The 20,535-nt window shown below is 44.8% G+C and overlaps 1 protein-coding gene and 1 long non-coding RNA gene across 2 annotated transcripts; one reads left to right on the forward strand and one right to left on the reverse strand.

The window, feature by feature from the left end:
• Window positions 1-234: 234 nt before the first annotated feature.
• LOC109765997 (uncharacterized) lies at window positions 235-2,002 on the reverse strand. Its single transcript, XR_012202584.1, has 3 exons — window positions 1,494-2,002; window positions 1,243-1,355; window positions 235-1,121 (listed from the first exon to the last, which is right to left on the reverse strand). It is a non-coding gene; the product is annotated as an uncharacterized lncRNA (long non-coding RNA).
• Window positions 2,003-8,866: 6,864 nt separating this feature from the next.
• On the forward strand, window positions 8,867-9,998 carry LOC109766001 (protein FAR1-RELATED SEQUENCE 5). Its single transcript, XM_045233342.1, has 4 exons — window positions 8,867-9,063; window positions 9,157-9,310; window positions 9,428-9,704; window positions 9,814-9,998. The coding sequence occupies exons 1-4, from the start codon at window positions 8,867-8,869 to the stop codon at window positions 9,996-9,998; spliced, it is 813 nt and encodes a 270-aa protein (XP_045089277.1).
• Window positions 9,999-20,535: the final 10,537 nt, after the last annotated feature.

The following is a 20,535-nucleotide window of genomic DNA, read 5'->3' on the forward strand; positions in this document are numbered from 1 at the left end:
TATTCATAATACTCAATCCAACACAAAGAACTTCAAAGAGTGCCCCAAGATTTCTACCGGAGAAATAAAGACAAGAACATGCATCAACCCCTATGCATAGATTACCCAATATCACCTCGGGAATCCGCGAGTTGAGTGCCAAAAAATATATCAAGTGAATCAATATGATACCCCATTGTCACCACGAGTATTCAATTGCAAGACATATATCAAGTGTTCTCAAATCCATAAAAGTATTCAATCCTGTAACAACGAAATCTCAAAGGGAAAAACTCAATTCATCACAACAAGATAGAGAAGGGAAAACACCATATGATCCGACTATATTAACAAAGCCCGCGATACATCAAGATCGTGGGATCTCAAGAACACGAGAGAGAGAGAGAGAGATTAAACACATACCTACTGGTACAAACCCTCAGCCTCGAGGGTGGGCTACTCCCTCCTCATCGTGGTGGCCGCCGGGATGATGAAGATGGCCACCAGAGATGATTTCCCTTCCGGCAGGGTGCCGAAAAGTGTCTAGATTGGTTTTCGGCGGCTACAGAGCCTTGCGACGTTGGAACTTCTTATCTAGGTTAACCCCTGATGGTTTCTCTATTTTTAGGATTTTTTGGCGTTGGTTTCACGCTAAGATGGGCCTCAAGGTGAGCACAACCCACCAGGGTAAGCCAGGCCCACCAGGCGCGCCCTGGTGGGTTGTGCCCTCCTCGTGGCTCTTCTGGCCCTCCCACAAGCCTTCGGGGGTCTCTTTTGTTCCCAAAAAATCATCAAAAAGTTTTAGCTCATTTGCAGAACTTTCATTTCTGCACAAAAAACAACACCACGGTAGTTCTGCTGAAAACAGCGTCAGTCCGGATTAGTTCCATGCAAATCGCACCAAAACCATATAAAATTGTTGTAAACATGGCATGAATACTTCATAAATTATAGATACGTTGGAGATATATCACCCTTTCCAATTTTCCTCGCGTGCCCCATGCGGGCGGACTGCAGAGCGTAGCCCGAGGATTGCAGCAACACTGCAAAATTGTCGTCGCGGAGCTGCACGGCGAGCGCTACCAAACTGCCGACGAGCCCCTTTCGTTTTGTAGCCCCAGAGCGATCACCAATGACATGACCTGCAAGAGAGAGGTAGTTGAAGAATTGAAACGCATGGGAACGCCTGTCGAACTTCACGGGAGCCATGCTGCGAGCTTTGCCAGGGGAGTAGGCCGGAGAGACAAGGGTGGACCGAAGAACCTGCACGAAATAGGGGCCCCGACCATGGAGCCTGGCCACGCCGGGGAGGAGGCAGCTCGCCTGCCACCTGGCTACAGCACGCATGCTGGTGGTGCGGATCCAGTTGCTGGATCCTGCAATTTGGGAGGTGTAGTGCGTCAGAGATGACCAGAGGGCGCGTGCCGTGATCCGCTACGGGGGTTGAGGAAAGAGCAGGAGAGGAGGGAGCAGTGGAAGAAGGGAGAGGTGTGGGCAGACGTTGTTGGTCTCACCGGCGGCTGGCTGTGGCGGCATCGCCGTGGGAGTGTGGCGCACGAATCTGGCGTCGCCGTGGGTCGTGGTGTGCGGCGTGGGAGACCGGTAGGCAGAGGAATGGGTGCGGGCCGCCGGATCTCACGAACGGATGCGGGAGTTGGCGGGCGGCGGTGTAGGCAGAAGGTGGCCGGGCCAAGGCGGCGGCATAGGTAGAGGGCGGGCGGGGTAGGGAGGGGTTGAGGGCGCCGTGGCAGAAGATTGATGCAGGGCAGGGCAGCGCGGCGGCGGCCTGGGGTGGGGATCCGGCTGCGGCACCGGTGGAAGGTTGACTAGGCTGGGCCGTGCGGCGGCGACCTGTGGTTGTGCTCCGGCGGCGGCGCTGTAGAAGATGGAGGGTAGGTGGTGGTTTGGATCGGGGGAGGGGGCAAGTGGGTTTCGTGCAGGAGGTGGGTGTGGGTATGGGATGAGCCTAGGGGGCAGGCTTTTTGTTGCAGTTTACTTCGCGGCTACGGGGCAGCACTCGGGTGTTAGCAGAAGAAGATAGTGTTAGTATATATAGGATGGGTCTATTCTACTAACATCCCTTAAGACCCTTATTCTGCTAACACCTAAACTACCTAAACTTATTCTGCTAACAGTAACAACCACCCGACCAACCTCACCTTCTTCCCCCGCGTCACACCAATCCCTGTCCACCTTCTCCGCATATCCCCTTCCACCTTCTTCCCTCGATCCCACTTCGGCAACCCCCTCGACCACCACTATACTACCCCAGCCCCCCTGCAACCCTCCACCCGCCCAATGGTGCCGTCCCCACCCAGCTTCCTCCCCCCGGCGCAACACTCTTCTCCCGGGACCAGCGCCTCCGTGTGGCCGGTGCGGCGACTTCCTCGAATGGCGCGCCTCCTCTCTGCCACCCACAGCGTCTGGAGCAGGCGGCGGCTCCACCATTTCTCCCATGCTATGCCTCGCCCCCATCCCGGCGACCTCCTACTGCGTCGCCGCGCGGTCACTCCTGCCGCCGGATCTGGGACACGCCATCACCTACCTCCCACACCCGCGTCAGCCCCTCCCTGCGACACCGCTGGCCATGTGCCCGCGCCGCCGCCAGCGCCCTAGTCTCGCCCAAGCCCGCCACTACTTCCTCCCCGACGCGTCCATGCCCCCCGCTGCCCAGCGGATCCGGCAAAAAGACGGGGCGACTGCCGGTGGTCACGGTGGCCGCTGGCCCATGTGGGATGAATACATGGAGGCCGCACCGGTGAGATCCCCCCCGCCTCATCTCTGTGCCCGTCCTCCCTCTTCACCACCACCTCCTCTTTGTTTTTCTTCTACCTCATCGACGAGCTACTTGCCTTCGGTAGTGCGCCGCTATGGTCGGATCCACGCTCCCCACGCCGGAATCCGCCGCCGATCAGCTTGCATCTCACTGCTGGCTTCATCTCGCTGCACCACCCTTTGTGGATTCGGCTGTCCTCACACCTTTTCCTGCTAACCGCCGGCGGATGCCCCTCCCTCCCCTCCCCAGTCGACAACCTAGGAGACGCCCCTCCCCTCTCCAAGCAGGCTGCTGAGCCAGGTGAAAAAAGTGACCATGGCCCCTCCCCTCTCCAACTGTAGTTCGCATCGCGCTTTGCTCTAGGTGGTCCGCCGCAGCCCACATCGCGTGCATGCGCAGCTATCCCAGCGCGACGACAGGAGCACAGGCGCTGCAGCGGCAACAACAGTTTACTGCGTTTTCCTTTTCAGTTCTCACAAAGTTTTTTAGTAGTTTGATGAATTTTTGTGCTTCGGATTTTGCTGTGTGTCGTGGCTTGGTTCTGAGCTCGATGTGTAGTACGTGGCGTGGGCGCCATCAACCCACCTTCTCCTCTGCGTTCGTAGTGACAGGGGGCATCAAAGCTGCTATTCTCAGCTGCTCATGCATGTGCAGTTCGAGAAGAGCGTGCGTGTAGTTCTTTCGGCGGCACGACATTGCTCCCTTCGTCCCGAGCAGTGTTCCTGCTCCCCTGTATGGCTGTATCCCATCTCCACGACCTCGCCGGTCAGCTATCATGAAGAACCAAGATAGAAAATATGAGGGGGGGTGCGGTCTGGTTTCTGCGCACGTGCAGTTTGCCCTGGGATCCGAGGCGGTGCTCATTATGAAGTGGAATTTTTTGCTGAAGTCGTGGTTGTGCAGTTCGTTTGGGGGTGCTTCGGTATGTAGTTCAACAATTTTTATACGTATTATTTTTCTGGAAATAATTTGCAGTGCACTTAGTAAGAAAGAGAAAGAACATCATTGTTCACTTGAAGTTCAGTTTGTTGTTTTGAGAAACGCGGTGGTTCATTTTTTTCTAAAAGCAATGGCTAAAAAATGAAAGCTTGGTGTTGGGGTTCATTCTTTTTGATCATGCGGTGCACTTTGCTCTAGAGAAAGGTTCACTACGAAGGACTCTTCAGCACACTCCATTTAGAAACAAAAAATGCATTTAAAAAACACACAAATGCAGTGCACTTTGGTCTTACAAAAAGTCCACTACAAAGGACTTTTCAGTGCACTCCATTTAAAATAAAATACATTTTTAGAAACATGCAATTGCGGTGCATTACGAAGGACTCTTCAGGACACTCCATTTAGAAATACATTTAACAAACATGCAAATGCGGTGCACTTTGGTCTAAAAAAAATCCACTGCGAAGGACTCTTTAGTACAGTCAATTTAGAACAAGATGCACTTAAGAAAATATGTAAATCCAGTGCACTTTGGTCTCACAAAAAGTCCACTACAAAAGAACTTTTTAGTACAATTCATTTAAAACAAAATGCATTCAATAAAACATGCAAATTCAAGGCACTTTGGTCTTACAAAAAGTCCACTACGAAGAACTTTTTAGTACACTCCATATAAACAACAATACAATCTAAAAAATATGCAGTTCGCTTGCCGGTCTGATGCAGTGCGGTTTTAAATATAAAGCAGTGCAGTTTTCTGTCCGATGCGGTTCACTCGTCGATTTCGATGTCATGAAAAACAATGTCCGCATTTCGGTAAATTCAAAATTGCTCTTAAAATGTAAGGAATTAGAGAGCGTCTTCTACATGAAAAGGTTGCGCCTCATCGATATCTTTCCAACGATGTATAATCTGAATCATTCCGATTAGCGCTTTGTAAAATTTTTGTTAAAACCGGCCGCTGCCACTCGTCGCCAGTCGCATGATTTTGAAAATCAACTTAAAACCGTAAGGAATCTAAAAAACATTTGCACACATAAAAGTTGCGTCTCGTCCGTAGATTTCCAATGGCGTATCACACGCCTCGTTTCGAGAAATGGTTGGAAAACTGGAGCGAAAGCAGTACAAAAAATTCAAAAAAATTGAAAAACACAATTCTGCGATTTAGTAAATTTGAAACTGCTCTTAAACTGTAACGAATTAGATAAAATAATACACATGAATAAGATGCGTCTCGACGATACCTTTCCAACGGTATATCATTTGCTTTGTTCGGACGAGCGGTGTAGAAGAAAACGCGAAAAAACGCTCGCTAGCATTCGTCGTGGGCTGCACAATTTTTGAAACTTCTCTTAGACTATAATGAATCTCGAAAAGTATTGAACACGGCGAAGTTGCCTAAACCACAACTTCTCAACGGTATATTACATGCATCGTTCCATATATATATATATATATATATATATATATATATATATATATATATATATATATATATATATATATATATATATATATATATATATATATATATGTCATCACTATTCTAATCCCGGGATTAGAGTAGTTATTTGGATCACATCCAGCCCTATAAGGGCCCGACTGCTCCCTCCCGAACTTCCCGAACTGCTGGCCACCCCTGATAGGATCCATCTGGTCCTCGATCCTGATCGAGCCGCCCCAGCCCCCCTCCTCGCCGGTCCTCCCCCAGCCCCCCTCCTCGCCACTCCTCCCCTCGATCACCGGCCTCCGCCGTGATTCGTCGCGGAACTCCGCTGGATCCAGCACCTTCCCTCCGTCTCCAGCTCCTAGCCGACCGGATCGAGCTCCTCCCCCTCCGTCGCCTCCTCCTGTCCGACCGCTGGCGCGGGCGAGCGAGCGACAGCGGACGCCAGCGCTACGGAGCCCGCGTCGCCAGGAGGCGATGGAGCCGCCGAACTTTCTGCGACGAATCGCCATGGACTTCCGGAAGCCTCCTCCTCCTTCCATCGTCACATCCCGACGTCTTAGCAGTGCTGATGACGGCCAAGGCACAAGGTACGGCGAAGGGTGCGGCCGAGGGAGCATCTCAGCGGCGGCACCTTCAAATCTAGCAACAAACGCGGCACCACAGGTAGATGAACTTCCTCCCTCTTCTTGTCTCCTCCTTCAATCTTGCCTTACCTGATCTTCTTGCTTCGTGCAAATGAACTTCGCGACCTCTGCAAGACATGGATTAGCATGGGATTCCTCTCCCAACTCTCCAACAAATTTCTCTCAAGGTGGCCTATCTACTGCTGGAAAAAGGTTGGCCGAACTTCTATCCAAGGTATGGTTGAACTACCTACTGTCTGTTATTTTCTTTCAGCCATGTGAAGTTCTGGTAGTGTGTGAGCCTCAGTCCAGGCTGTAAACATTAAAAAAATCTGCCTGCATTCATATGTAAAAAACCATGTGAAGTTCAACTATTAAGTGTGCTAGAGTTCAGGTTGGTATGTATCTAGTTGTGTGCAAAAAATAGAAGGAAAATAAAACAAACATGTGATCACTTGAAGGTCAGGTTGGTATGCACTAGTGGTTCAACCATTCAAACTCATGAAGGTCGGGTTTTTAACTATAGACAATATTTCCCCTTTGCAAACAAGAAGTTCAGTCTATGGAGAGTGCTCAGTTCAGGTACAGAAAAATCAAATAGTGTAGAATTCAGAATGTGAGGTTCATTCTGTGAAGAGTGCTCAGTTCAGGTACACAAGTATGGGCAGATGCTCAGCTCAGTTCAGTGTGTGATACCTGTCCTAGGGAAAAATATGTACATGAACAACACTTTTATATGAGAAGTTCAGGCTGTGAATAATGCTCAGTTTAGTTACACCAGCATAGGCAGATGTAACTTGTGTGCTAACACATTCTTTATTTTTATGCGAGCAAGATGAGAGACGCAGAAAGAAGCTTAGAAGTTCCCAGCAACAAGTACACAATCCTAAGCCTGTACACGTTGCGCCACCCCCTCAATGGGTCACACCTCAAACGCAACAACAAAATTCCCAATCTGCTCCACACGAAAATCGGATGACACCCGGAACACATGCAGACTTCCAAGATGCTGGGTCACAGCTCTATCCGCACCACTTTGCGCCTCCACCTAATTGGGTGACGTCGAAAATCCCCCGCAGGTTCCTTGTATCCACCAGTAGACTTCCAAGCACACCAATGGAGGAGGGTGTTAGCTCAAGTCCTGCGTGTAACTCTGGAGGTTATCCTGGTGTGGCTCATCAATGCCAAAGGGCAGCAACTAAACCGGATCCCAAGACTAATCCAACAGGAACACACACATGGAGGAGAGTTCTCTGCACACTACCGCCGTTGGATGCTGCTACTGCTACTACAACACAGGATTGTACGGGACATAAGGTAGATGGATTCCTTCACACAACAAAAGAGCAAACTAAAACCAGGATCGCAATACCTCCACAACCACCACAAGCAAAAAGGACACAAACAAGAGAGAGGCCATCTTAAGCCCTCCTTCCTCCTCGTGATCCACTCCTGCATCCTGCTATGATAACTCCTCCATGCCCCATCCCAGAGGGGCAGCAGCAGACTCTGGGGGAGTTGCGATAATACACGCACGTAAGTGAAAAAAATTTAAGTATTTATATATGCATCTTGTATGATCTGCAAGTTTTCTGCTCCCTCCGGGATAACAAGTTTATAAACTGCATTTTAACGTGCCGTTTGGATTAATTTTTATTTTTCTGTAGATGCCGGATCTCCCGGATTATCTAATACCAAGACTAAAGATGCGATTCCAGAATGTAGAGTAAGCAAGGGAATTTTACAATAGATACACCAGACACGCTGGTTTTGGAATCAGGAAGACGGGAGGGAATGATAAATCACAAGTATTTTGTTTGCGTGTTCCAAGGGAAACACACAACTTCTGTTTCAGAGGCTGACAAGAAGCAAAACAAAATATTGCAGAGGACAAGCTTCAATGCAAGAATGAGGGTGAAGGTGTAGGAGGATAACACATGTGTGGTAGTGGACATTGAGTACAATCATAATCACCACCTCATGCAAACTGTTGACATGCCGGTATTCTTGCACTCACACAAGAATTATGACCCCACTATTTTGGAGTACGTAAAGCTCGTGCAGTACCATGCTGTCAAACATACAATAATCATGTCCATGCTATCTGAAAATGAAGATGGAAGCTACTTCCTAAGCATGACCGGACGAGACCTATTAAACCAGTAAGTATTCAAAAATGCGCATACTGCAATGTACATAACATCCTAAGTCACCACCCTTTGTTAACAAAAATAACAAATGCATGTTTGCATATAATTTGCAGGAAAACCATGAATGCAAGGAAAGATGATATGGATGATGTATTGAAACTTGTATCTTTCTTTAAAGACATGAAGGCAATCAATGATGAGTTTTTCTATGACATACAAGTAGACAGCGACAAGTCAATTAAAAACCTTTTTTGGTCCAATGCAAGTTGCCGAGGAGCATATCAAGACTTTGGCGATTGCGTAACATTCGACACAACTTACAACTAACATATTTCATATGCCTCTGGGAGTGTTTGTTGGAACAAACCATCATTTGCAGTCAACGATATATGTTGTTGCCCTGATCAAAGACGAAGATGCAAAGTCATTCAAGTGGTTGTTCGATAAATTTGTACGGTCCATGAACAACAAACACCCAACTTGCATTCTAACAGGTAAGTTAAAAAAACTCCACAAGTTTCATCATCTTTTCAGTCTCTGGGTCTATATTGGGTATACTGGTTTTAACTGAAAATAATGTAAACCAAGCAGTTCAACCACTATTAGCACAGAAGTCCAACAAACAGTACAAGAAGCAAAATTATATGTCACATGTTTAGAAAAATATAGTTCTGGATGTGAAGTTCAAATACAGGAATCATAGAAGTTCAAGGACACTGATGTAAGAAAAAATATATGTAACATGTTCAGAAAAATATGGTTATGTATGTGAAGTTCAATCACTGGTACCACAGAAGTTCAACAACACTTCTGTAAAAGAAAAATAGTGTGACATTACTAGGTAGTCCTACTGATGCCTGTGAAGTTCAAGTACTTGTATCACATAAGTTCACCATCAACGCAAGAACCAAGTTTCATTTTTTTAATTCATGCACACCAGTGCCCGTCAATGGCAAAAGCAATACCACAATCATTCCCAAATACCGCCCACAAGTTATGCCGTTGGCACATCCTGAAGAAGTTCAAGGAATACCTCGCGTTGCTGTACAAAAAGTGTAGAACATTGAAAGAGGAGTTCATAGCTATCTTAAACTGGCCGCTAATGCCAACGGAGTTTGAAGCTGCCTGGGCTGCACTCGTGCAAAAGTACAACATGCAGAACGACCAGATGATGATGAAGTTGTAGAGTGGTAGGAAACTGTGGATATCAGCATATTACAAGAACATTTTCTGTGCTAGAATGACTTCTACACAACGAAGCGAGAGCATGAATCACGTGCTCAAGCGAGGGTTTGTCAAGGGGACCCAGAACCTACACAAGTTTGCTAGGCAGGTAAATGCTTACATACAAACTCGAATGCAGAAGGGGAACGAGCAAACAATGGCTAGCGTGGTATTAAGACAAGAAAACACCCCCATATTGTGACTTCCTTGAACATGTGCACTTGGTATTTAAAAATTGAAACCCATGACTCTGCTGGACTAATATCTTATTTTTTGACATGTGTAGAGCAATCGTGTGACAAAAACAACTTACGGCTACGAGGAAGACATGGCTATCAAGTACACAAGAGCCGTGTACAGCGAGATGAGGACTAGGATGAGAAAAGCCACACTATTTCGCGCAAAGCCTATAACAGAGCCCACTAAGTACCTTGTGTACTACCACAACAAGGCTGGCCATGATGATGAAGAAAGATTTGCCTGGTCAAAGCATGAATTCCAGGTTGTAGCTGACCTAGAGAATGAAATATATGAGTGTGAATGCAAGCTTTGGACACACACACGTGAGTGAAAAAAAACTCATTAAATAGCTAAACTAGTAGTATCATATCAATATATGAAACTCATTGCTAGCTCACAAACTATGTATTCCGCATTCATCACAAAATGCAGGTCTGTTCTGCCTTCACATAATGAACATACTGGACTTCCTGAAGGCTGGCAAATTTCGAGACAAGTATATCCTTAAACGGTACACAAAGACTGCAAAATCACAACCAACATTTGATACAAGGGACTATAACACAACTGCATCGGATGTCAGCTCAAGACTATCCAAGCAAGACATCCTGTTGTAGCTAAATTTGATGGTCAACAAGAAAGCAATGAGATGTGACCAGCAATATGACAGAGCCTTCTATGTTCTCAAGAGGCTCGTGGAAGAACTTGATGCAATACATTCAGCAAATCAAGCGGATGCTGACGAAAGGATGGATGAAGAGGATGCTGAAATTGAAGATGACCTTCATTATTATGAAGCTGAAATGCTCCAGACCACTGCTCAAGCCGACCGATGCAAGCATGATGCTGACAAATTAATGCAGCAGCAGCAGAAAGAGACGATAAAACTGTCGGTATACTCTGAAACAAAGGGAAGGAAGAAACTTTCTACAGCAAAGAAAAGAGACCAGAGAGCTCAAATAAAGGCACCATCTGCAGATAGAGTCGTCGTGCTGGATGGGAATGGAGTGCCACTTGGACACAGGCAATGTAGTGTGTGCAAAAAGGTTATAAGACACAACAAACTCACTTATCCAACACTCTTAGAAGGAACGATGCCGAGGAGGTCAAGCAACCCAAAGTTCAAAAACAGCAGCCCAAAGTTCTAAAACAAAACAAGGGACCACACCCAGACAAAGCTAGCAGCAGGCTTTGCAGCATATGCAAGGAATATGCTCCACACAATGCACGAACATGTACGAAGCGCGCAGATGCTGAAAAGACAAGCCAAAAGCCAGAAAAGAAAGAGAAAGCAAAACCTAGAGCCAGCAACAAGAAAGTGGTGGAAGATGAAGAGGAGGATGAGGAAGACGAAGATGAAGACATCATCGAAGAAGAGGAAGACGAAGAGGAAGAGGAAGGTGAAGACAAAGAGGAAGAGGAAGATGAAGACGAAGAGGAAGAGGAAGATGAAGAGGAAGAGGTACATGTCAAACAAAAACCACTACAAGCAAAGCCTAGGAGGAGCACAAGGCTGATGAACAATTAGACTAGGTCGATTAAACAAAGCAAACTTATGTCATGTCAGTGTGCAGAATGTTATTCCACTATTGAACAGTGTATTGCGTAAAAGTTGAGAATATCAAAAGTATGAAACAATTGCTTGGCTTCTCATCAGGGTTGTGCATAATTTAATACTTTGTGTGATGAAGATGGAGCATAGCCAGACTATATGATTTTGTATGGATAACTTTCTTTCTCCATGTTATTTTGAGAAGACACGATTGCCTTATTATCATGCTTGAAGTATTATTGTTTTTATGTCAATATTAAACTTTTGTTTTGAATCTTATGGATCTGAATATTCATGCCACAATAAAGAAAATTACATGGATAAATATGTTAGGTAGCATTCCACATCAAAAATTCTATTTTTATCATTTACCTACTTGAGGACGAGCAGGAATTAAGCTTGGGGATGCTTGATACGTCTCCAATGTATCTATAATTTTTTATTGTTCCATGATATTATATTATCTGTTTTAGATGTTTTATATGCATTAATATGCTATTTATATTATTTTTGGGACTAACTTATTAACCTAGAGCCCAGTGCCAGTTTCTGTTTTTTTCCTTGTTTTTGAGTTTTACAGAAAATGAATACCAAACAGAGTCCAAACGGAATAAAACTTTCGTGATGATTTTTCTTGGATCAGAAGACACCCGTAGGGCTTGAAGATGCAGTTAGAGGAGTCCCGACGCGACCACAAGCCTTAGGGGTGCGCCCTAGGGGGACGCCCTGAGGGCTTGTGGGCCCCTCGGAGCTCCTCCAACCCTAATCTTTGGCCTACAAATTCATAAATATTCCCAAACGACCAGAAGCGTCCACCAAAATACTTTTCCGCCACCGCAACCTTCTGCACCCGTGAGATCCCATCTTGGGGCCTTTTTCTGGCACCCTGCCAGAGAGGGATTCGATCACGGAGGGCTTCTACATGTAAGTGCATCTAGTGCCCCTTAGTGATTTTGGTGTATTGAAGACTTATAGGTTAAGGGACTGATGCGTTTGTGAGTGTACACAGGTCTATAAGTCTATGAGGAGTTTGATATTTATAGGGAAAGTCGGCCCCTAAAAATGAATGTCTTCGACTGAAGACTTTGGATTTCTGAAGACTTTCTGAAGACTTTGAAAGTGAAGAAATTGGTGTGACCATGAAGACTTGGTATTCATACGAGGAACATGAAGCGTGAAGACTTTTGTTTTCGTAGTTTCATTTTCTCTTTCTTGAGTCATAGGAAACACCGTACTGTTAAAGGGGGTCGAGGAAATACTAAGGAAAAATTTCGAAGTGATGCTCATCTCAAAATCCTACACCTACCAATCCCTTTGAGTGAAGCCATTGGAAATCTCATACAGCTCAGTCAATTTCTTCAGTGACAGAGACGAAGTTCTTCTGGTCTCTGAGGAATTGTTCTCACTGAGGAGTTAGGAATTCGCCAGTGCGGATTGCCTACAAGTGAGGAACATGATAGCCCTGAGGAATTTGAGCCTCAAATTTCCGACCGTTGCAGTGCTACGCGCTAGCTGTCCCAAAATATCTACCCACCTAACTATCATATCATTGAAGGGCATTTATGTCTTATCATGTCGGGCTGCTCCCTAGGCTATAAATAGCCGCCCCCTTCAACCACTAGCTGGTTGGCTGCTCCGAGAGAAGCTGACACTTGTCATTTGAGAGCATCCTATCCTCTGAGGACTTTGAGCGAAAATCATCAAGTGAGGAAAACCCAAACCCAAACACCTACAAACCCAAAGTGATTGAGCATCACTGAAGAGATTGATCCTGCGTGGATCCGATGCTTGTTACCTTTGAAGACTGTGCATCTTCCAGACGGTTAGGCGTCATGGTCTGAGATCCAAGAGGAAATTGTGGATCGCCGAGTGACCGAGTTTGTCAAGGTTTGGAAGTCACCTGAAGACTTACCACGAGTGAGTGGGCGAGGTCTGTGTGACCTTAGCTCAAGGAGAATACGGTGAGGACTGTGTGTCCGGGACTGGGTGTCCTCAGGTTTAAATACCTAGCCGCTCCAACCAGACGTACAACTGTCACAGCAGTTGGAACTGGTCTACCAAATCACTCTCTTCACCAAGCCTACTGGTTCTATTTCCTCAACTCTCCCATTTCCTCATTACTGTGTTGTGTGCTTGTTTATATCTGTTCGAAGACTTTGACTGAAGACTTTATCAATTTCCTCAGTTCAATTTCTTCAGTATGTTTGTCTTCATCCTGTTTATCCTGTGTTTACGCTTTCTGTACTCTGGGCTTGTTTTCATTTCATCATGATGACCATGCTTATGTTCTGTTATGTTTGCATCTGAGTACTTATTCTGCTGCAAGTAGTTCTTCGCTTAGGAATTTCCTCACCCTGAAATTCCTCGGTGAAGAATTCATAAAAATCGCCTATTCACCCCCCTCTAGTCGATATAACGCACTTTCAATTGGTATCTGAGCAAGGTACTCCCTTGTTCTGTGTGATTTTGGTTTAACCGCCTAGAGTTTTAGTTATGTCAACTGCAGGTATGATCAAGGTCTCTGCTGGGTGTCCTACCTTCGATGGGACGGACTACCCCTACTGGAAGAATAAGATGCGTATGCATCTTGAGGCAATTGATAACGATCTCTGGTATGTTGTGGAAAATGGTGTTCCCTCTGTCACACCTTCTGTGAGTGCTGCTGATGTTAAGAGATTCAAGCAACTCGATTCTCAAGCGAAGAACATCATATGTGGCCATCTGAGTAAAGGGCAGTATGGCAGAGTGAGTGCTTTGGAAACTGCTAAGCTTATCTGGGATAGGCTGTCCAAAGTAAATAAAGGAGTCTCGACACAGCGTGACTCTCGAGTTAACGTTCTTCGCAATCTCTTAAACCGCTTCAAAAGACTCGACAATGAAAATGTTAAGCAAACCTTCGATTGCCTCACTGACATCTCAAATGAGCTTCAAGCACTTGGTGCCACTGACATCACCGACCATGAGGTGGTGAAGAAATTGCTGAGATCGCTTGATTCCTCATTTGATACTCTGGCACTGATGATACAAGAACATGGAGACTACAAGTCACTTGATCCCGCTGATATCCTCGAAAGGCTAAACACTCATGAGTTCCAGCTAGGGGTGGACTAGCGAGCAGCTCGGCTCGTTAAGCTCGTACTCGTTAAGCTCGTGCTCGTTAAGGCTCGGCTCGTTAAGCTCGTTAAGATTAACGAGCAGAAAACCCTGCTCGGCTTGGCTCGTTTGAAGCTCGTTAAGCTCGTGAGGGCTCGCAAGCGCTCGTTAACAGATTATAATGTGTTATGATATACATGATGAATGTGTAGACGTGGTATTCAAGATGAAATATGGTAAATACAAAAAGAAATGCACTAGTTTGTTGCCTCATATGTCGATTAGATTGAATTGATGGGCTGAGGTGCTACAAAAAGTATGTCACGTAAGATGAAAATATGTGTCATGTTGTTACTAACGAGCTTAATGAGCTAGTCGTGAAACTCGTTAGCTCGTTCGTTAAGCTCGTTAAGCTTAACGAGTTGAAATCAATGATTGGCTCTGTTCATTAATAAGCGAGCTCCGAGCTTAACGAGCCAAACTATCGAGTGCTCATTAAGCTCGCGAACTACGAGCTTTTGGTCCAGTCCTAGTTCCAGCTTGCTGAGAAGAGAGATCTCTATGGTCCGAGCTATGGTAGATCACGCGCCCTGAAGGCCAAGGCAGTGTTTGAATCTGAAGGTGAAGATTCTGGTAGCAGCCTTGGTGATCCTGAAGAACTGAGCCAGGAGCTAGCAATGCTTGTGAAGAAATTCTAGAAGCTCTCAAGGCGTGGTCGCTTTGGAAAATCCTCAAGAAGTGATGATTCCTCATCCCGTGACTACAAGAAGAGACTGTGCCACAAGTGCAAGAAACCTGGTCACTACATTCAAGACTGTCCTCAGTGGGAAAAGGAATTAAAGAAGAAGAAATACAAGGATTACAGTTCTGATGACTCAAAGAAGAAGAAGAAATCTTCAAAGTCTTCATCATCAAAATCCTCGAAGTCCTCTTCTCACAAGAAGAGCAGCTCTAAGAAGGCTCAGGCATTCATTGGCAAGGAAATGGACTCTGAAGCTGAATCTGAGGAACATGAGGAAGAGGAGGCATCTGAGGAGTCAGAATCTGGTGTGGCGAGCCTAGCCCTCGCTACTGCGTTCATCAGCAAGTCCATCTTCAACTCTGAAGAAAATGGCTTCACCAACAAGGCTGTCGAAGGCGATGATGACTACGCTCCCACCTATTGCTTCATGGCAAAGGGTGCCAAGGTACTCAAATATCCCTCCTCTGAATCAAGTGAGGATGAATCTGATGAAAACCTCAAGCCTAGCTACTCTAAACTTGCTAAGATTGCTGTGAAACAACAAAAGGCTTTGGAAAAGGTTCAAAACATTCTAGACAAAAGTGATGATATGTTGGGTGAAGAAATGGATCACACTAAAACTTTGACTGAAAATCTTCAGAGACTTCAGTCCAAGTTTGACAATCTTCAAAGTCATCATAACACTCTCTTATCTGATCATGAGAAGATTTCTTATGAATTTCTTCAAAGAAAGTTAGATCTTAAGAAGCTAAGATGAAGATCTTCAGAAGGAGCGTGATTCATTACTTGCTCAACAAATCAGCGCTGCTCTGGAAGAATTCATTCCTCCATGTTTGAAGTGCATTGAACGTGAATCTGCTAATTCTTCACCTGAATGTTCAAATACTTCTAATGCTACATATTCTTCACTTCTCTCTGCTATCACTATATCCTCATCTGAGGATATTGCTAGTATCACTGACGATGCAGGGCTGAAGGAATTGTATATGATAGGCATGTACAAAAGCCTCAAAGGGCATCAGGCTCTTTGTGATGTGCATAAAAAGCAGATCCTCAACAGGAACCCTAGGAAAGAGGGTATTGCCTTTGAGAGGAAACTCAACGCTGATGGAACATACTGGAAGCCTGAGCAGTACCCCAAAGCCTCATGGGTTGCTGCAAAGGGACCTCCAGTAGATCCATCTACTTTATCTGGCTTTACATGTGAATCTCCTCATTCTACTGATGAGTCATTTGACTCAAACTATAAGTTGTTTAAAAATCAGAATGGTGAAGTATTTGCTAGATATGTTGGCACTAACTGCAGGAACGATTCTCCTATGAAGAAAATCTGGGTTCCCAAAAGGTGCCTTGAATATCTTCAGGTGAATGTCATCATGACACCACCTGTGAAGAATAGGAACCCGAGATCAAATTCTTCATATGGACCAAATTCTTCGTATGGATCCAAGTCCTCATATGGACCGAATTCCTCACGTGGATCAAATTCCTCAAAAGGATCAAATTCCTCATATGAACATCATCGTGCTAACGCTTCTCTTTCGCAGGGAAGAACTAAGGGCTATGAATATGAGCCTTATTCCTCTAACCATTATGTTCATAAGTCCTCGAAGAATTTCTCTCCTTATTCATATGCTTACCCTAACTCCTCTTATGTGGAACGAAGTGGACTGGCTTCTATGCCACTGTTCTCTTATGGAGCTCGCAGAATGATGAACTCTTTGCCACCCCTTCAGATGTGGGTGGTGAAGAAAAGGAACTAATTTCTTATGCAGGGACAGGTGTCCAGACGAACATAATACGTCTGAAGAATTTGCTGGAGACCTGAATATGCTTGAAAGGACGCAAGCTAATCATGAAGAAATGAATTTTCATTTCTCACGTTCTCATTCTATTTTATCTGTTCCATTGCTTGATGAAATTGATCTGATGAATCTGATGTCATATTCTTCACTGATGAAGTATATGAGTTCGTAAGCTGCACTAATTCATCTGCAGGATGATCAACCCAAAGCCATAGAGTGGGTCCTCGATAGTGGATGTACAATCACATGACTGGTGACAAGAATCTATTGGTGGACGCTCCCTTATCTCCATCACATCTGAAGCATATCACCTACACTGACAAAGGAAAAAGCAAGGTATTGGGTCTAGGTAAGGTTGCAATCTCAAAGGATCGACACATGGACAAAGTCATGCTTGTCGAGTCCTTAGGATTCAACCTCATGTCAGTCTCAATGCTTTGTGATCTTGATATGGCTGTTGTCTTTGGCAAGTATTGTTGTGTTGTGATCATGGAAGCTGACCATTCCAAAGTCTTCGAAGGCTTTAGGAGAGGAGATCTGTATATTGTTGATTTCTCTACAGGACCACAACCAGCTATATGTCTACTTGCAAAAGCTTCAGAAGGCTGGCTATGGCATCGACGACTTGGTCATGCTGGCATGAGGAACTTGCACACGCTCACGAAGAAGAAGCATGTAATTGGTATTTAGAATGTCAAATTCCTCAAGGATCACTTGTGCGGAGCCTGTGAAGCAGGAAAGATGACCAAGGCCAAGCATCCAGCGAAGACTATCATGACTACCACTCGACCATTTGAATTGCTTCACATGGATCTCTTTGGTCCTAACCATTATTGTGCATTCACTAATGAAGCATCTCTATATGGCTTTGTTATTGTTGATGATTACTCTCGTTACACATGGGTGCATATTTTCACTTACAAACGTGAAGTGCAGGAAGTCTTCAAACGATTTTCCTCGAGGGCTTCAACCAACTTTGGTGTGAAGATAAAGCACATCAGAAGTGACAATGGAACTGAGTTCAAGAATACTGGTCTTGATGACTATCTTGATGAAGTTGGTATTACTCACGAGTTATCTGCTCCTTATACTCCTCAACAAAATGGCGTCGTGGAGCGCAAGAACAGGACTCTTGTTGAGATGGCTCGCACTATGCTTGATGAATACAAGACGCCTCGTCATTTCTGGATTGAGGCAATTGATACTGCATGCCACATCATCAACAGGGTATATCTTCACAAATTCTTCAAGAAGACTGCATATGAACTCCTCACTGACAAGAAACCCAATGTGAGTTATTTCAAAGTCTTCGGTGCTAAATGTTGGATTAGAGATCCTCATCACAATTCTAAATTTGCACCGAAAGCACATGAAGGTTTTATGCTTGGTTACGGAAAGGACTCGCACACCTACAGAGTCTTCAACAACGTCCACCACAAAGTTGTTGAAACTGTAGATGTGCGGTTCGATGAAACTAATGGCTCGCAAAGAGAGCACCTACCTCCTGTGCTAGATGAAAAATCACTTGAGGAGCCATCAAGTTAAAAGCTACTGAGGATGTCATTCCTACCGAAGAATCTCCTGAAGAAGTCATTCCAGAACGTGAAGAACATCATGCTGATGCACCTGAGGAAAATGGTGCTGAAGAAAATGCTGATCCAATTCCTCGACGACAACCCGCTCATCCTCGCGTTGCAAATGAAGTGCAGATTGAGAAAATCATCAGCGACATCAACGCACCAGGTCCTCTCACACGCTCAAAAGCTTCACATTTATCTAACTTTTGTGGGCACTTTGCTTTTGTCTCTATCACAGAGCCCACTAAGGTAGATGAAGCATTTTTGGAGCCTGAGTGGATTCAAGCTATGCAAGAGGAACTACATCAATTCGTGCTCAACAACGTTTGGGAACTGGTCAAACATCCAGATCCTCGCAAGCACAATATCATTAGCACAAAGTGGATCTACCGCAACAAGCAAGATGAAAATGGCCTTGTGGTGAGGAATAAGGCACGGCTTGTAGCTCAAGGCTACACACAGGTTGAAGGAATTGATTTCGGTGAAACTTTTGCACCTGTTGCTAGACTTGAGGCTATTCGCATATTACTTGCTTATGCTAACCATCATAATATCATCTTATATCAAATGGATGTGAAAAGTGCATTCCTCAATGGTAAGCTTGAGGAAGAAGTATATGTTGCTCAACCTCCAGGTTTTGAAGATCCAAAGCAAGCTGACAAAGTCTTCAAACTCAATAAGGCCCTCTATGGCCTCAAGCAGGCCCCTCGGGCGTGGTATGATACTTTGAAGGAATTCCTCATGAAGAAAGGCTTCAAACCCGGTTCACTTGACCCAACTCTTTTTACCAAAACCTATGATGATGAATTATTCGTGTGCCAAATATATGTTGATGATATTATCTTTGGCTGTACTGACCAACGTTATAGTGATGAATTTGCCTATATGATGAGTGAAGAATATCAAATGTCTATGATGGGAGAACTGAAATTCTCCTTAGGTCTCTAAATTCGTCAACAACGCAATGGCATATTCATATCTCAGGAGAAATACCTCAAGGATGTATTGAAGAAATTCTGTATGCAAGACTGCAAAGGCGTCAAAATCCCTATGCCCACAAATGGCCATCTATGCACTGATGAAAATGGTATTGACTTTGATCAAAAGGTATACCGCTCCATGATTGGCTCTTTATTGTATTTATGTGCATCTAGGCCAGATATTATGCTTGTTTGCATGTGTGCCCGATTTCAAGCTACACCGAAGAATCACACCATAAGGCTGTGAAGCATATTCTTCGATATCTAGCTCACACACCAACACTTGGATTATGGTATCCCAAGGGCTCGGCTCTTCATATCATTGGATATTCAGACTCTGACTATGCTCGTGATCGTGTGGACTGCAAGTCAACATCAGGCACATGCCATTTCCTCGGACGATCCTTGGTCTGTTGGTCCTCGAAGAAACAGAACTGCGTATCACTGTCTACTGCTGAAGCTGAGTACATTGCTGCTAGTTCTTGCTGTGATCAATTGCTATGGATGAAGCAAATCTTCAAGGACTACGGCGTCAACATGAAGAATGTGCCTCTCTACTGTGACAATGAGAGTGCCATCAAGATTGCTCATAACCCAGTTCAGCACTCGAAGATAAAGCACATTCAGATTCGTCATCATTTTCTTTGTGATCATGTGTTGAAGGGCGACATCTCTATTGAGCATGTGAAGACTGAAGAACAGCTAGCCGATATCTTCACAAAGCCCTTGGATGAGAAGAGATTTAGCAAGTTGTGGTGTGAGCTAAATATCCTAGAATCTTCGAATGTCCTTTGAAAAGGACACACATCTTAACACTTACGCAAAATTGATGAATTAGATGTGCAACACACGAAGAAACGTTTTTCTTCAATCAATGAAGACTAACACTCTAAGTGTGAAGAAATTAACGAAGAATTTGATTCTCAGAGCCCTACGACAATTGTACGCGGTGTCTGAAATCATCATTCTTATACGGTGGGTCACGCCACCACCAAAAGTTGAAAATCTTCAATTTGAGTTTTTTTTTCATTTTCGAAATTCCTCAGTTGCTCAATTTCTTCAACTTTCGATGTCTTCACTCTTTCCGTTGTTGTTCTTCATTGGCTATATATATATATATGATTTTAAGTCCTCCACAGCATTCACTTATTCCTAATTCTTCATGTTGCCTTTTCTGCTAAGTGAATGTGACCGGACCCTTCCCCCTCTATGCTAAACTCAACCCAGTCTATTCACAAATTCTTCATATGCGTTCTATTTGACACTCGTTCAAAATCTTCACTATGTCCTTGTCAGCTGAAGAATTTGCGAGCGAAACATTAAAATTATCTTATCTGAATTTTCGACTTTGGCCACTCAAACCGTTCCACATTCCATGATGGATTTATCTATTCACCCACGATCT

The sequence above is a fragment of the Aegilops tauschii genome, chromosome 2 (assembly GCF_002575655.3).
Source record: "Aegilops tauschii subsp. strangulata cultivar AL8/78 chromosome 2, Aet v6.0, whole genome shotgun sequence".
Classification (NCBI taxonomy): Eukaryota; Viridiplantae; Streptophyta; class Magnoliopsida; order Poales; family Poaceae; genus Aegilops; species Aegilops tauschii.

Coding starts and splice junctions, on each gene's coding strand:
- LOC109766001 (XM_045233342.1), top strand. CDS start 8,867: ATGGCAAAAGCAATACCACAATCATTCCCAAATACCGCCCACAAGTTA. Junction 9,311..9,427: donor AGCAAACAATGGCTAGCGTG/GTATTAAGACAA, acceptor TGACATGTGTAG/AGCAATCGTGTGACAAAAAC. Junction 9,705..9,813: donor CAAGCTTTGGACACACACAC/GTGAGTGAAAAA, acceptor CACAAAATGCAG/GTCTGTTCTGCCTTCACATA.